This window comes from Protopterus annectens, chromosome 4.part0 (assembly GCF_019279795.1).
Source record: "Protopterus annectens isolate FY-2018-M chromosome 4.part0, PAN1.0, whole genome shotgun sequence".
Lineage (NCBI taxonomy): Eukaryota > Metazoa > Chordata > Ceratodontiformes > Protopteridae > Protopterus > Protopterus annectens.
Genome location: NC_056733.1, coordinates 662,628,870 through 662,646,360, shown reverse-complemented (window position 1 = coordinate 662,646,360; position 17,491 = coordinate 662,628,870). Strand labels below are relative to the sequence as shown.

The window sequence follows — 17,491 nt, the reverse complement described above, 5'->3', positions numbered from 1 at the left end:
GGTGGACAGTGGTCTCACCTTCAATAACCACATCACCACAACAGTCAAGAAATCCTTCTATGTGGCACACCTCATCACTAAGGGCTTTCCATCCAGAAAAAAGGAGGTCATTGTCCCACTGTACTCATCCCTCATTAGACCCATTATAGAATACAACACCCCATTTGGTATGTACCTCTCAAGACATCTGCAACAACTGGAAAGGCTGCAGAAATACCTCACTAAAAGAATCACAGGCCTAAAGCAGATGCCCTATGCTGACCGCCTTAAAAAACGCCAGCTATACTCTGTCGCATATCGTCTGCTCCAAGGCGATCTCTGCTTAACATAAAGGCCATGTCAAACCCAGAGCTGTTGGACATGCTACACTTAAAGAAATCCCAATCCCTCAGAGCCACACGCTCCAGGAATGTAAACCTTGTCATCACAATAAACAAAACATGCTGGAGGGATAGGTTCCTAACCCAGAGACTCCCCAGGCTCTGGAATAGACTGCCCATACATGTCAAGCAGAGCACCTCTTTGGCCCTCTTCAAAAGGAACCTTGATGATTGGATGGGAGAAAGGAAATTCACCCCAGGGATCACGTCAGTCGCCCTGCTAGACAGGGGTCCAGGGAAGTAAATAGTGTGGGAAGAAATAGCCAGGGAATTGTTATGGCTAGGCTTGTATAGGCCTTAGGGCCGATAGCCTAGTACCAGCCTATGAACCTCTTTTAAGATCTACATAGTTATGTTTGTTAGTATTAAATTAATAGGCATTAGGGGCGCACTGGGTGTTTGTTTTTGGGTTTTTTTTTTTTGAGGGCTTTGAATAAGACAGAAAGTTTTGTAAGATGTGACATAGGCTCAAATGGTTATGATAAGAAACAAAGATATATATATATATATATATATATATATATATATATATATATATTTATATATATATGGTTTTCACTTCATATTGCTGAAATGCTGAAATATCAAATTTCAGCATTTTGACAGTATAAAGCCAAAACCATCAAAACACCAACACCTCACATTCACAAAACCACAACATCGAACGCACAGCATACAGCGCACAACACACAAACCATAACACCCACACCACAAAACAATGACATACAACACAACACCACACAAACACACACCTATACTACACAAATGCAGGGGGGCACGCCCCCCTGCACCCTCCACCCTCCACACCCCCCAACTTGTATATACTAACTCCGAGATCACACAAACAGTAAAAAAAAAAAAAAAACACGCAGCCAACACACACACACACACACACGCATACCTCCACCTCCCTACCCTAACCCACTCTTACAAGTTACAAAAACACTCACGCACACTCACTCACCTTAAACTGCAGACACCAACCCAGCCGAACACTTCCGTAGGATAACGTAAATGCATAGCCACGAATTCAACATAGTTCTATTCGCGATTATGCACTTTTGTTATTTTGAGGTTTCGGCTTCATGGACACAAATTGCTGAAATTCGATATTCCAGCAATTCGTGTATATGAAGTGGAACCATATATATATATATATATATATATATATATATATATATACATACATACATACATACATACATACATATATATATATATATATATATATATATATATATATATATATATATAAAAGAGAGGTTGGCATAATTGTTAAGATACTTGCTTTACAGACACAAGGTACAGGGTTTGGTTCTCACATGGGTTAATTGGCTAGGCTTAAAATGGCCCACAAGGGCAGTTAGCCTACTACTAATCTATGACCCTATGACATTATGAACCTGCCAAACAGTGTATGCTTGTAACACAAAAGCTGGAACTAGGCATTTAACAAAAAAGGTATTATACACAAAAGGTGGGAATAATAACGTTTTAATACAGTGATGCTTTCTGGAATGTCTTTAAATGTAAATGGTTTCACAGATAAATGCAACAAAGAAAGAATAGTGAACTGTATTAAAAATGTAGAGTGCAAATAGCTATGTTACCGGAGACACACTTGGAAAAACCTGAACTTGTGAATTCGATAAAGAAAGGTTTTCAGGTTGGTTATTCTGCAGAATATCTGGGACAAAGGAAAAGAGGAGTACTTACATTAATTGCAAGAGGAGCTCCAATATTGATAGAAGAGGATAAAAAGATAATCATGGCAGATTTGTATTGCTTGGGCTACTGGCAAGGGAAAAGGATTACACTTGCAAGTATTTATATTCCACATAAAACTGCTGTTAATAGAGCTTAAGAAAATTCTGGGAGAAATAATCAGTTTTCACTAAGGAATATTACTTATAGGTGGGGACTGAAATTTGTTTTGCAGGAGTGTAGATGTGTCTGGGGAGGCCATAATGGAAAGTATATCAAATGAGGGTAGATTTTTGAAGAACTTTATGAAGATATTTGGCATGGAAGATGTGAATTCAGTAACAGAAGTTCAGAGTGAATTTACATATTATTCCCCAAGATATAAATACTGGCTTATACTATACACAATTTACATTTCACAGGAGCATGTGCATTTAGTTGAAGGCCTTGATATGCACCCAATAACTTTTCAGATCATGCACCAATAATAACTAAAATAAAAACACAAGGTAATGAAATAAAAATGAGACACTTGCACTTTTCCCACCTATCTGTTGAAAAGAGAGGAATTTAAGAATGGGTAGTGGAGATTATTCAGGAGCTATTCAAGAGGATAAATATTACTTCTGAAAATATAGCTAGGGAGTGGGATAAAATTGGGGTGGAAGTAAAAGGAAGGGAGCTATGGTTAAGAAGTAAGAAGAATTATTTAGAGAGACTGACAAATGTTAAAGTATTGCTGAATAGGGGGAATCTCAAAGAACAAGAAGAGGATGGACTGCAGAATGCTAAGCTGAAAATAAGGGATTACCTCAATAATATACACAAGTTTAGAAAGATCGCTGTTAATTAACTGCTTTTGATAATAACACTAGAGCACAAAAATTTTTAGCACAACGACTCGGGCAACAGAAAGTAGAAAGGGCTGTTGCCAAGCTTAGGGATCCTATATAGGTATTAACATATTTTGGAAATTCTATGAAAGTCTGTATAAAACAGAGAAATATGGAAATCAGGAAAAGATGCAAATGGAAATGTTTATGGAAGAATTAAAAATGCTATGATTAGATGTACACGAGGCTGAATTACTAATAGCTAGGGTAGGAGGAGATGAGATAAAAATTGTGTTGTACAACCAATCTACTGGAAAGTCCTCAGGAATAGATGGTATCATAGTGGAAGTTTGGAAGCTAGCAGGGAAAAGACTGATAAATATCTGGAAGGTTTTGTTTAACATTATTTTAAGAGGAGAAGTATCAGCATCCTGGAAGAAAGCAATGGTAGGTGTAATAGATCCATCAGATCCAGCTTCATACAGGCCCATTTCAGTACTAAACTATGATTATAAAGTGTTGTTCGTGTCTGTAATGGCTAAAAGAATTGCAAAAGTAATGCCAAAATTGATAGATAGGGATCATTGTAGTTTTGTGGAGGGGAGGCAAACATTTGACAACATTAACAGAACATTGATGATCCAGAGGGACGCAGAATGTAAGTGAATACCATTGTTGTTGTTGGGTCTTGATGCAGGGAAAGTATTTGACAGAGTAAGCTGGGACTTTATGAGTAGGGCAATGGAAGCATTTGCATTTCCTGAAAAAAAATATAAGATTGATTAAGTAAGAGGCTATTTGAGGGATTGGAGGTGAAATTTAAAGTGGGTGGGGTCCTCTCTGATAATTTCTGCTTGAGCAGAGGAACCAGGCAGGGGTGTCCTCTTTCCCCTTTGTTATTTGCAGTATATTTAGAACCAGTGGCAGAGAAAATAAGGGACTCAGAAATTCAAGGATATTATTGGTATGGTAGTCAAGAAAAGCTGACTGTGTTTGCAGATGGTATTATTTTATACCTGACAACACCAGAAAGAGACATTACAGTGTTGTGGAACGTTTTGAGACAGTTTCATATCTTTTCAGGATGCAAAATGAAGCTAAAACAAGGGCAACAGCAGTAAATTATGTACCCACATATGAACTGGTTCAGCAATATCCATATTTATGGGGGCATGATAAAATGAAATATTTAGGAGTATGGATTAAAAATGTTTATGGTGTGGCAGCTAAGGATATGTGGGAAGAGACTAAACAAAAGATAACACAAAAACTGAGAAGATGGAAGCTTTGTTATATGGGTATGGATAGTAAGATACAAGCAATTAAAATGTTTTAGTCCCATTAGTCTTATACACATGCCAGGCATATTTTTATCATCCAGGGGAGAAGTTATGGATAGCAGTTAATAAACAGCTGAAGGACTTTTATCTGGGAGGGGGAGAAGTAAGAGTCAAGTGGGATAAACTGATTATTCCAGTGGAACAGGGCGGATTGGGATTACCCGATTTGAAGGAGTAGTTCAGAACTACGCAGTTAAGGCTCCAATACATAGCACAAGCAGTAAACTATAATTCAAAGTAAAAAGGGATAATAATGAAACAGAAGGGAAGCTCAAGAAACAAGGAGAGACTGGGATTTTAGATTCAGGCCTTTAAGGAGAATGACAGTAATCATACAGAATATCATGTCTATAAAGTAGTAGAATGTATTCTAAGAACTAAGCCAACACGGAAATGGAGAAAGGAGATTCTGTCTGTAGGGATGAGTGCAGTTAAAGGTATAGACAGTAGGCAAGAAGGAGCTGGAATTTATTGGAGAAGACTGGCAAAGGAACCAAGGTATTGGGAGCAAATAACTAGAGAGGGAAAGATGATAGAATGGGAAGATACCAAGAATTTATTTGGACTGCAGGTTAGAGATTGCCTTCCCTATCAAGGATTGATGTCAGAGTATAAGCAAAGAGAAAGAAATAGGGGGCCCTAAATGAAAGACCAGCACTGGTAGAGTTTTTAGTAGACTCTAGAACAGAAGCTGACATTAAAAAAGGAATAATTAGTAGAACATATAAAATATTGCATGATAACTGTAAGAATCAATCAGAGAAGTTTAGAAAGGATTGAGAAGAGAGACTGGATGAGTAATTCACAAAGAAACAATAGGAGTATGTATGTGTGTCTCCCAAATAGGCAACAGAATCTAGAAGATTTAGGATTTTTGCTTGGAGATGTTTACATAGATATTTTTATACCTCAGGTAGCCTCCAGAGAATTTTTCCTCAAGTAGCCAGCAAATTTTGGAGATGTGACTGGGAAGAAAGAGGTAATTGTAACATATATTCTGGGAGTGCAGTGAGTTGGCAGACTTTAAAGATTCACTGTCAAAGATGCTGGGTGGGCAGATTGGTGTGACGAGGGAGATGATTTTTCTGAACTTTGATACAGAATCGGAATTGCCTAGACATGGTAAGCCTTGTTGTTTCTAATTATGGTGGCTGCTAAAAAAGCAATTACTAGAAAATGGAAATCAAAATCTAAACCAATTATACTAGAAGTAGTGAATAAAACAACTGGAATTGAGATCCTAAGAAAAGGGTGGGAGCAAACTACTTAGGGAAAATGGGAATTGTGGGAACAATACATACAGAGGAGGAAAGAGGTTTAAAAGAAGGCAGGACTTAAATGAGCTACATAATGTTTGAATGAAAATGATTGGGTAGATTATAAGTGATATGTAATGTTTGCAAGTGGGAGTGTGTCACTATGGTTTGTGATGTAAAATGCTTGCAACTAGGATTCTGTCAGTGTGGTTTGTTTTCATTTATATAAACGTATGATTGCCTATGTTGTAAATGATGGTTTTAAAGAGATGTTTCGTGTTTAAAACAAGAAAAGGGGGCTGGAATTGATTAATTTGTGTAATGTTGCTTAGGTTATGCAGCAATATACATGAAGCGTAATATTTGTAAACATGAACTTGTTAATACAGTTTGATTATTTTTTTATAAATGTAAATTTGCCTAGGTCACAAGTAATGATTCAATAAAGCTATTAAAAAAAACTCTTAGAAGTGAAATTGACTACTAGATACAAATAAGCACCTACTGGACAGCAGTTAGTATCGTTGTCACAGAGACAATGGCTAACGTCACCCCCACCTTCCCTTGTATTCTAAAATGCAGTCCTTTCTCACAGCTACCCCAAATGGTATATAATGCAGTAGTATAAATCCCATCACTTTATAATAGTAATAATTTTCTTCCATTCTTATATCACCTCCTGCTCCTTATCTTTTCGAACTTCCCTTTCCCCATACTCTTACCCCTCACCCCCTAAAACTCTGAGCTTGTGCTTAGTCCTCCGTATTACATCTGTCAACATCTCAATATCTCAGGATTCACCACCCTTCCTGTCTCTCGGTCTCTTTCCTGCTGTCTTCTACTTTTTACACCCTCCCTCCCGCTACAGTGTTTAATCCACTCGTATATAGAAGTTAATCTACTAACTTTTTCCCACCAAGATTATCACTTATCAGACTCTTTCTATGTGTGTTGTGTCATTTTCCTTGTTTGTTTTTCATGCTGTACCTTCATTGTAAACTGAATATTCCATTCATTGCATGTTTGCATGTATTTAAGTACATCCACTTACAAATCAAGTTATTATTAGGATAATTCAAGAAGTTATTGTATATCTTCTTGCATATGAAGCCTAACTACACTTTCCTTGTACATTTGTAGTCCTCTTAATGTACGTCTGCACGTAATTCAGATTATGCGTGTATACATACATATGCACACACACATATATATGTATGTATGTATATATATATATATATATATATATATATATATATATATATATATATATATATATATATATATACATACACACACACACACACATATATATATATATATATATATATATATATATATATATGTACACAATTATTACTTTCCTTCATCGCACGTCTACCTGTAAAGGATCCCAGAACCATCCCACAGACCCAGTTAACACATTCTAAATAAGTAAAATTGGTTTAAATCCATGATGCACACTAGTTTCATAGGTTAGTACTAGGCTAGCTGCCCTTGTGGGCCATTTTAAGCCTAGCCAATTACCCCATGTAAGAATCGAACCTTGAACCTTGTGTCTGTAAGGTAAACACCTTAACCATTATACCAACCCCACACTAGTAAAGTGTTCCATTGTACTTTCCAAGAGAAGCCAAATCCATAATACAGTCTTATCAGAAAGCACCCTGAACAGTTAAACACGCTTTTAGTTATAAATATTTAGTCTGATCAGAAAGCATCCTGAACAGCTAAACACTCTTCTAGCCATAAATATTTCCAAGCAGAGAATAGCCCCCAATTATGTTTTCTGCACCCACCACCCCTGCACTGCCTTCTAGGAGGATTACTATAGACTCAGTAGACAAACTAATAAAAGTGCACACCTTTTTTATTCCCTCAGACCGAAATTGCATGACTTTTGAGTTAATACTATGTTGTTGTTGTTGTTTGTCTTTCGGCTTTTTCCCGGTAAGAGGTCACCACAGCGGAACTCCAGTCCGCTAATGATTGGCAGTAGATTTTTACGAAACGCCGAGGTGCCAGCTCGACTCCCAACCTTCAACGAAGGCACACCCATTTATGCACGCATGTCTTTCAGATGCTACCCAACCGCAGGGAGGACATGCAGACTCCACACATAAGGCACTCCCAAGCCAAGCCGAGAATCGAACGGGAGAACCTCTTGCTGTGAGGTGACAATGCTACCGCTGTGCCACCGCGGATACCATTGAGAAATAAGCTGCCATTTGAAAACAGTTTTGCAGTACACAATTGCTGCTTCCTGTTAAAAGCATTCTCATATGTAGTTGTTTCAGTTGGTAATAATTACTTTAAAGCATGAGTAGAAATTGATTTCTATTCATCCAGTGCTAAAGTGCAGTAAACTTCAAACAAAGGATTCTGAAGACAACAGATGTGCTCACTTTGTACAAACAAAAGGGGTTAGTCTCCCTAGTTTTCAATGACTGAGGCAGCTGAACACATGTAGGGAAGAACTCTTGTTCCCAACTAATCTAAATGTGGAGCCCAGCCAATGTTCTCTTTGACTGTTTTACCCAAATGTTTGGTTTTTGGAGAGGCAGGAATATAGAAGTAGACTAATTTTAGCTAGCGAGCAATAAACAGTGAAAAAATGGGCTATTTCTTTTAAACGCAAATATTAAACTAAATAATAATATGTAGAAAAAACGGTAGCTGGAGGACAAAGCACCTCTGAATAAACACAGTCCAAAATATGTAAAACAAAATCCAGAGGTAGCACCACAGTTGAGGCAGTAAACACTTTTAATGAAAGCAATAAAACCAGCAGATATAAGCGCTTTCACATTGTTTCATCAAACACTTCTTCAGACATTAAAAAGCAGATGAAGTCACTCACTTAAATAGCAGTATGTGGCCAATGGCAACACTGGACTAATTAGTTCATTAAAACCATTTAAAGTGACCTTCATATTATAAAACGCCCTAATGTAAAAACAGTATATATAACATCCTGCTATTAATAAACAATGTACACTTAAAAACATCTACATAAATATCTGTCTATATTTAGTCAACTAAGAATCAAAAACATTAACTAAATGCTTCAATGGTCTAGCAAGTGAAGAGGGTTTAAGGAAGATCTTATTGTTAAGCCCATGTCCCTTGTCTGCCTGTAACCTAATGACCCATCTCATCTCAGCCTGTTCTGTATGGTTCTTAGAATTACCTAGCCTCAGACTCTTATTCATTAGTTCTAACACCAAGAATTTAAACTTATGGGAACGGTCATGATTCAACACATGCCGTGCTAATGCATTGGTCTCATATTCCTTATTGAAAGCATAAAGATTTTCCCTAACCCTCTCATGCAAAGTTCTGTTCATCTTCCCTACATAGAAAGATGAACATTTACAACAGATAGCTAAATACACCAAATCCCATGACTTACAATCAGCATAATGGTCAAATTTATAAACCTTATGCGTCGATTTCTATTTATCCAGTGCTAAAGTGCAGTAAATGTCAAACAAGGGATTCTGATGACAGGCAGATGTGCTCACTTTGTACAAACAAAAGGGGTTAGTCTGGCTAGTTTTCAATGATGGAGGCATCTGAACACATGCAGGGAAGAACTCTTGTTCCCAAGTAATTTAAATGTGGAGCCTGGGCAGTGTCCTCTGAGTGCTTTACCCAAATGTTTGTTTTTTTTTTTTTTTTTTTTTAGAGAGGCAGGAATTTAGAAGTAGTGTAATTTTAGCTAGCGAGCAATAGACAGTGAAAAATGGGCTATTTCTTTTAAACGCAAATATTAAACTAAATAATAATGTGATAAATTTAGACAAATACCCACTTATTAAAGATTATAGTTTAAGGGATATGTACAAATACAGAGAGAAATCTCTTAAAGAAGTTAGCTTAGCTCTCAGTTCACATAAAGGTTATACTATAATTTTAAGACGAATCAGAGACCTTTTACCTGCAATAATAAAAATACCAAATATAAACAAATCAGATCATAGTACTAGCATAACATTACTTAAAACCTTATCCTCCAAAAACAAAAAAATGCTCTCTAACATCTATAAATTAATCACCTCCATTAAATATCAATAATCTCTGTTATACTCTAAGTATTGGAATGTAATGAGTAAGGACTTCACAGATGAGCTGAAATCTCAAGCTATTGAGTCCACTCTTAAGTTGACCTCATTCAAAAATCTAATTTAAACACAACTAATGATTAATAATAAAGCGTACTGTACTCCAGTTATACTTGTTTTAATCCCAAAATATCATCATCCTGCCCATGCTGCTCACTTCCCAAGGCTGATTTGCTGCATATTCTGTGGAACTGTAAGTACACACACAAACATTGGTGTTCTCTTAGGGTAAGGCTAGAGAAAATGGGCTATGAAAAATCAATATTGTCTTGGGAGTTTGCTATTCTTCACATCACTAACCAAAAACTATCTAAGCAAAAACTATATATCTTAATTACTCTTTTTGCATTAGTTAAACTTTATGTTACCCAGAATTGGTTAGACTACTCCAAACTTTCTTGGAAAGGCTTCAGAAATATGGCAATCAAATATGTATCCTCTCATAAGCTTATAACAATACTAATAAGTGCTGTTATTATCAGAAATATTGGAACCTTGTCCTTAAATACATATTAAAAGAATAAACTAGGCTGATAAATAGTTTGCCTTAACAAGTTATGAATAGCTAGGTAATTAAATTAAATCCTTTATGGTATTGTTATATGGATGTCTATGTCAAATTTCAAATCACTTCGGTCTTGTGACTTGGCAACATGATTTTATTTTTATCAGCTGGTTTTGTAGCAGTTGATGTATAATAGTGTACATAGTTTTGTTAACGTGCTTGTTTTATCTACTTGCTTTATGGTTGTTGTACAGTCTCAGTGATGTTTTGTTTTATACTATCTTTATAATTACTGGAATCTACATTAGTCAAACTCGTATGTATACAGTGTGGAAGAATAATAAAACATTTATTTGAAAAAAAATGGGCTAGTTCTGGGTGAGAAGCATTCTGCTGTCTCCATAATATGGGCGTTTGGTTTAGTTCTTGAATTAATAGTAAAGTGATATCTTGGTGAACAGAACTAATGATCAAAACTGGTGACAGGAAGTCACATCTTACATCCAAGGAATAAATTTATTAAAAGCTAACATCTTCAGCTGCTAATGTAATTATGTAAACTTGTGGACTCTTAATTAAGCAGTTTGGTGAATACCCCTGAGTATTGTTTTTGCTATTAGTTTGCACTTAGACTAGGAGGATGAAGATTGTGGTCTTTGTTAGTTTAAAAAAGATGGCCCTATTGTGGTGGAACTAAAGAAGTTTATTGAAATAGCAGATGTAGAAAAAAGTCTAAACAGAAAGGTGAAAAAAGTAAACTGAGAGGTGATCTGAGCACAAGGTAAACAAAAAAATGTGTACAGCTTCAAATGTATTTGTATAAGACATTGGAAACTTATCACTTAATAAAGACTGTTCTGCTGTTAAATGTAATTGGAGGTAATATGGCATCATTTTTCTTTCTGTTTCAATTCCATCTCTGAAAAGGTATATTTGATTTTATGTGGCACAAAAATGTCATAATGCTCTTTTGATTTTTTTTTTGCCTAGTTGTTAGAAATAAATGTATACAGTGATAATAAAAGCTTCAGTAATTGTAGTCTGAAATAATAAAACATGTTTCCTTTATTTTTAGGTCAAGTTCCATCAAGTAACACACTGCTGTGCCCTTTCACAATTCACCGCTGGAATTCTGAACCCAGCCTTGCTCAAGTCACCCCACCTGCCTGCTCTAGAATCAACGCTGTAGAAAGCTTTCATTCCAGGTCACAACAAGAGCAGATATTCCACCTTTTGCCAGCTCGTGAAGAGTTTTCTAGTAACCTTCGTCGCAGTGAGTCAGTAGGTGTACAAGCACAGCATAGGCGAGACTCAGATTATGAACTGGACTCTCCAAACAGGAGACGTGTCCGTGCTATTGACAACCAGTACACAGTTCTCTGACAAAACAAGAAAAAGTACTGTTTACGCAAAAACAGATTGTTGGAATGCAGTTTGATTGCAGGCCTGCTTCCAAACTTCATGAAATCCATTTGGGCTTCAGAAGATAACAATGAATGTAAACTTTTTTTAAGGGGTTAATTCCAGAAGAAGTATTTGAAATGTTCACTCCAACATGAGTGTTCTTTCTTTTTATTAGGCCTGTTAAAGGGCCTGCTTAAAGATTTCATTACCTTCAGGCTTTGCTTTCCCTCTTCTCCTGACAGACTTAATTTCTTTGAGCTTGCCCGAGAGTCTACAGCTACTGGCTTGTGCATTGATACAAGAGTAGTTTGTCAAAAGCCCAACATTTTAGATGCTGTGATTTTCCTTGTTCTCAAGCACATAATTTCACCATATTTGGCTTGAAAAACTTGACATTTTTAAGATCAGTTGTGTTCACCCCAAACATATTTTAAAATTGTGATAAATAAGTGGTCCAAGAGTAAACAGTCAGTTGTTTATGCATTAGCCCATAATTTCTTGATGTCTTCCTTTGGAGCTGTTTTCCTGTGACCTGTTCTTAATCCAAGAAATGGTTTAGTTTTTAAACTTTCTGCCCCTTTCCTTTCAGTGCATGTTGTCTGGCATTAATAATTCTTATACCAAGTTATGGTATGCCTCAAAGCTTTATTAGCAAATAAACAGAAGCCTCATCACCCTTTAATTGATAAGATCTCTAGCAATAGTCAAAACATTGTGTTATGCTTCTAGTAACTGAAGTGTTTAGGAAATGTTTTGAGTCTGACCAGTGACCATGTAAAGATTTTAGCAGATAAAGCTATATTTCATACTGACTTTTAAAGTGAAACAGGTAGTTTACTAGGTGACAAGTAACTGGTAAAAAAATAGTGTCTCATTTCTCTCTATTTAATTGCTGATTAACTGGCCACTGGTGTTTTAAGTCATTAACAGTGACTGCTTGAATTATTGATTTGATTATCAGATTTAATATGCTGGTAGAATGTTGGATTTTCCCACCTTATTTTGCTGTACCTTAAGGTCTAGAAACTGAAGTGCAATTCTAGTACAGGTAAGGCTGCATCTGTGAAGTCGAGGAACATTATGACATACCTAAACCTCCAGACTGATCCCATGTACAAAGTAATCCCAGTACTGAGTTTAATAACATTTAGACAAGTTTCAAACAACAATGGACACAGCTTGAGAGCTTTTTAAATGGTGACACAAAAATGGGTTCTGAAGTTCATGTTTCTGGTTTAGATGGGTATTACCAGTGAGCCAGGGAATATGATTTTAAGACAATGTATGCATTTCTGATTCTGTAAGTGCCATGCCATCCCCATCCAAAAGAAGGAACATTGTACCCTTAATCATATTTTGCTTAACATATGTTCTACGAGCTATGAGAAGAAAAGGAAAAAGGTGTAAATATGAAGTGTTAACACTAATACTGTTTTGTTTTGGAAGCATTACCTTGTTGACTAAACATTTTTTAATGTAATTCGTAGTGTACCCATATTTATTTTTAATCTTAAATTTAGTTTAATGATAATTATAGTTTCTTTCTGGATACAGGAATTAATATAATAATAGACCTGTCTAAAGATGATCTAAGTTTTACACACACAAGGCATATCATATGTGTGTGTCTATGGGTAAATAATTCTTTAAGTACTTTCAGGCACAAGTCACTTAGCTAAACAGATAGTGTTTCTTTCCACATAACCTTTACCTCAGGCTGTTTTTTGTAGCATTCCTGCTAAGCAGTAATGGCTGCACGTTCTACAACATTAATCAGATACCAGGTTAACGCGTAGTAATTCCGCATGTGTTTCTGTGTGTGGTATTACACTGCAACAGGGTATGAGATTCAGAGTTGGCAGCATTTTCACTAGTTTTCAGCAAGTTAGGAAGAAAAGCAACTGCTGATAGCAACCCCTCCCAAACAAATCATCAAGGTATGCATTTATGTATCTTATTTTATTTTTATTTTATCTTTTGTTGACCTGGTTAGTTCTACTTTGCTAGTGGTCTCCTTTCAAGAGAGATCTGAGGTGGTATTTCTGCTACTGGGGGAAATATGACCAGGACACTGGGGAAACTCCCCTACTGTTTCTGAAAGGTGTCATCATAGCATCTGTTACATCCAGCTGAGCTACCACCAAGTTAACCAGATGAGACCTTAATTTAATGTCTCATCTGAAGGACAGAGTAGTTATTGTCTTAATGATACTAGCAACTGTTGAGGCAGCTTCACTAATACATAGGAAGGACAGATTGCTATTACATACGGTAGCAGGTAGTAAAACAGATGCAGCTGAATCCAGAAGGCATGACTGGTTTGAAGTGGTGGATTTCTTTTTCTGTGTTTTTTGGTCATGTGCCTACCAGTCATCAAGCCTCCTTACAACTGGACTTACCCATTCATTCCCCAGTCCACTGGGAATGCTTTCCCACTGGTGAGGCAAGAGCTGTCTGGAGAGGGCCATAATTCAAAGACCCATGAGAGTGTTTTGTGCCCTTACTGGCATCCTGGAAAGGCTGAAATAGTAGATTTAATCTAAATTTTCCCAGAATGTAGTTCTTTACATTTGAAAATACTTTGTGAGGATGCCTCCTGGACGTCTTCCAGTGGAGGTGTGGCAAACACAATCTCCTGGAAGGGGACTGTGCAGACTGAAGACACATTGGCAGGATTAAATATCTTTGTTTCTGTAGGAATATCTGAAAATCCTAAAGGATAAGCTAAAAAAATGTTTCTGCAGCTAAGAAAGTCTAGTCTTCCCTGCTTGGCCTTCTGCTGCTACTGTGGCCTTCAACAGGAATGGCATTGCCTTAGCAAAGAGTTTGCCAGCCACTGCATTGAGAGGTCACATCATTAACACAGCTGTCAACAGATGATGCCTGAGTGGCTACAACCCCCCACCCCACTTTGGTGGACAGGAGACATACTAAAGCTGCCCATTGGGGGTCTTGCAAGACTACTTGGTCTGCAAAATACAAAAAGAGTTAAGAAGTAATAGAATCATTGCCTGTGTCTGATTTGCAGCTGGAAGAGAGGCCATTTTGGTTCAGTCCACTAACCTGTGTATTATTACATTGAGTTTAATATTGTTTTGCTTGTTAGAGATACCCAGACAGTATGTGCTTCAGCTTCTCAAATGGGTGATATTTTTGTAGGCAACCGCTGAATGCTCCTCCTTTTGACTAACATCCTATGTCTAATTTCCTATGACATTTACGTTGCTTGACATAGGAGTCACAAAATGTGGTCAGTGTACCAAACAGTTTACAATGCTATATGCATTTTTGGCAAAAGGTTATTTCTTTTCCATCAAAGACCTAAACACCTTAAATGATTTACCTCATGTATATATTCCCCTCTTTCCTTATGGATTAGACTTTAGAAATATTACATGCCTTTCCTAATTTGCTTGTGCAGACAGTTACGGAAACAGTATGGTGTGATGGTTCCTTGGCCTGTATCCCATGCTTGCAGCTTCAGAGTCTTTGGATCCACCTTGATATCCATTGACTACCTTTGTGGACATGTGGGATTTGAACTCTGTCCCTTGTCCATATGGGTTATCTCCAGTAACTTTATTTTTTTCCTCCTGCTTCCCAAAAAAAATATTTAGGACAACACAGTGGCTGACTGGTAAGATGTTTGACTCATGATGTTAAGTCTTCACCTCTGATCACTGTCTCTGTGGAGTTTTCTTGTATTTGTGTGAGGTTTCTTCAGGTACTTAGTTTCCCTTACCATTCTAAAACTTGCTGGTTAACTAGCTACATTAAATGCTCCAAATATAAGTACATTGTATTTACCCTTGTCATTGTGGCATAGGTTATAGCCAAGAAAGGTCCATAGACCAGACCACTTACTTAACTAACAAATGATAACAGGCTACTGTTCATATAAATTGCATTTAATCTTGACTGTTTGACTTTGGTTGTTATAAAAATGGCCTGCATTGGACCAATCCACTTACTCAGTGAACAAGTAAGCAGAATAAATTAAAGCTACAAATACCATGTAATCATCTGGCTGCCACATGACTCACTTTTTTTTTTTTTGAAGCTGGCAGTGAGCTTCATAAGACTGCAACCTCTAGTGTCTGCCCTAGTGGTTCTAGGTTTTGACTTTGAGGCTGTTTCTGTAATTGGAAGCAGTCATCTCAAGAGATCAAAGATGAATTTCTAAAAACAGGGCAAGATGTTCCACACAGTGGAGGTTTAATTTCATTTTTAATTTTCATTTCATTTCTTTATTTTTACTTGCATATTATAATAATTCACCTTTTTAAGTGATAGCAAGACTGGACAATAACAAGGTTGGGAGGGTGGTCTAATAGTTAAGGTGTTTGCCTTACAAACACAAGGTGCAGGGTTTGAGTCTCACAAGGGATAACTGGCTAGGCTTAAAATGGCTCGCAAGGGCAGTTAGCTTAGTACTAATCTATGAACCTATGAACAAATTAAACACATTCATAAATAGACATACTAATAAAAATTTCAAAAATACTTTTCTTAAAAATGTTTTTATGCCAAAATAAATGTAATGTTTTAAAACACGGTTTTGCAATAACTGTTCAACTACAGGTGACATTTAGCTTCATAAAAATGTAACTTTATAATAGTCACTAGCTTCAGGTTACATAGAGTCTTTCTCTGTTCTCTTCCTCAAAGAACTTTCAGTCCATTGGAGGAAGACTGTCTCCAAGAGCTAGAGGGGGCAGCCAATTCCTGCACCATTTTGTCTCCCAAGGGCTCCATCACAGTCCCTTTAGACATTTTGGACTCAATCAGCCCCTCGGCAGTCCTGTCAACTGTGGACCTTGCTACCCGGTAATTAGGTCTCTAGTTTGTCCCAGTTTGTAGGCTTTTTTGATTGGTTTAATGGGACAGCTCTTGCGCATATTCCCCATTTTCCATATAAGCTTTTGCCTGCTGGGAAAGTTTTGCTTAGAAAACACTAGGCTAATTCTTTTAACACTTTGCAGATCATAAAAGCCTGGTTCCATTCAAGTCTAAGCTTCTTTAATGATGATTCTATTTCACAAGTTGAGGGCCAGTCCACAGTGACAAGGTAATACTCCCACATTCAAACATGGCTGCTGCAGTAATCTGTGTGCAGCTGCCAGATATCCGCAAGGGGATCTAGAAGATTTTTTGAATCTACTAGGAAGTCTTCAGGTTGAGCCACCTACAAGACCAAGTAGAAGAGACTATCCATCTGGACAAAAGGGATATTTCCTAATTCCGTAGTTGGGGATCATGTCAGTCGCCTTGCTAGACAGGGGTCCAGGAAAGTAAATATTATGGGAAGAAATATCCAGGGAATTGTTATGGCTAGGCTTGTATAGGCCCTAGGGCTGATAGCCTAGTGCCAACCTCTGAAAATGCTCAGCTTTTTCTAGGCTAGCTTGAATATCTTTTTTATTCATATTTTGGTGTCAATCTACATGTGTCTGCCTGCTGTAGTACATTTAATGGACTCACTTTTCAGTGAACCATTTGCTTATAAGACCAAGTGGTCAAAAGGACTGGAATCAATAAATTTCTACATGGGGCTATATTACACCCTGCACCCCTACAGTTATATAGCTAACACTGAGGTCACAGAAACTTGGGTAAGCTATTAATGTTATCAAGGTAACCATTTGAAATGTCGGGACCCGCTAGAACAAGTCCAAAAACACAAAGACAGAATGGCCAAAAGAACAGACTTGCATATATTAAATCCAAGATGCCATTTTTCAGAATATTCCCTTTTCTCTGAAGTGTGGTGAGCTCTGAAATCTGCCAGTGTTGGTAACACTGGTGGAATATGATGAATGCACTGAAGAGTTTTCTTAAGAGTTAAAATGCATCATTATGGTAATTTTTTTGAGAACTGTTTGTAGTTGTGGAGATCATTCTGACACAGAGATATCAATCTGTTAGAATGTTTACAAAGGAAAGTTACC

General features: G+C 37.0%; 1 protein-coding gene across 1 annotated transcript in view; it reads left to right on the top strand.

Moving 5' to 3' along the window:
• The window catches only part of SH2B3 (SH2B adaptor protein 3), an 858,564-nt gene extending 845,458 nt beyond the window's left edge, over positions 1-13,106 (top strand). The window contains exon 7 of the mRNA XM_044068623.1: positions 11,215-13,106. Within this exon, the coding sequence (XP_043924558.1) occupies positions 11,215-11,522 (308 nt within the window). The 3' untranslated portion in view covers positions 11,523-13,106. The remainder of the gene's footprint in view (positions 1-11,214) is intronic.
• The last annotated feature ends 4,385 nt before the right edge of the window (positions 13,107-17,491 follow it).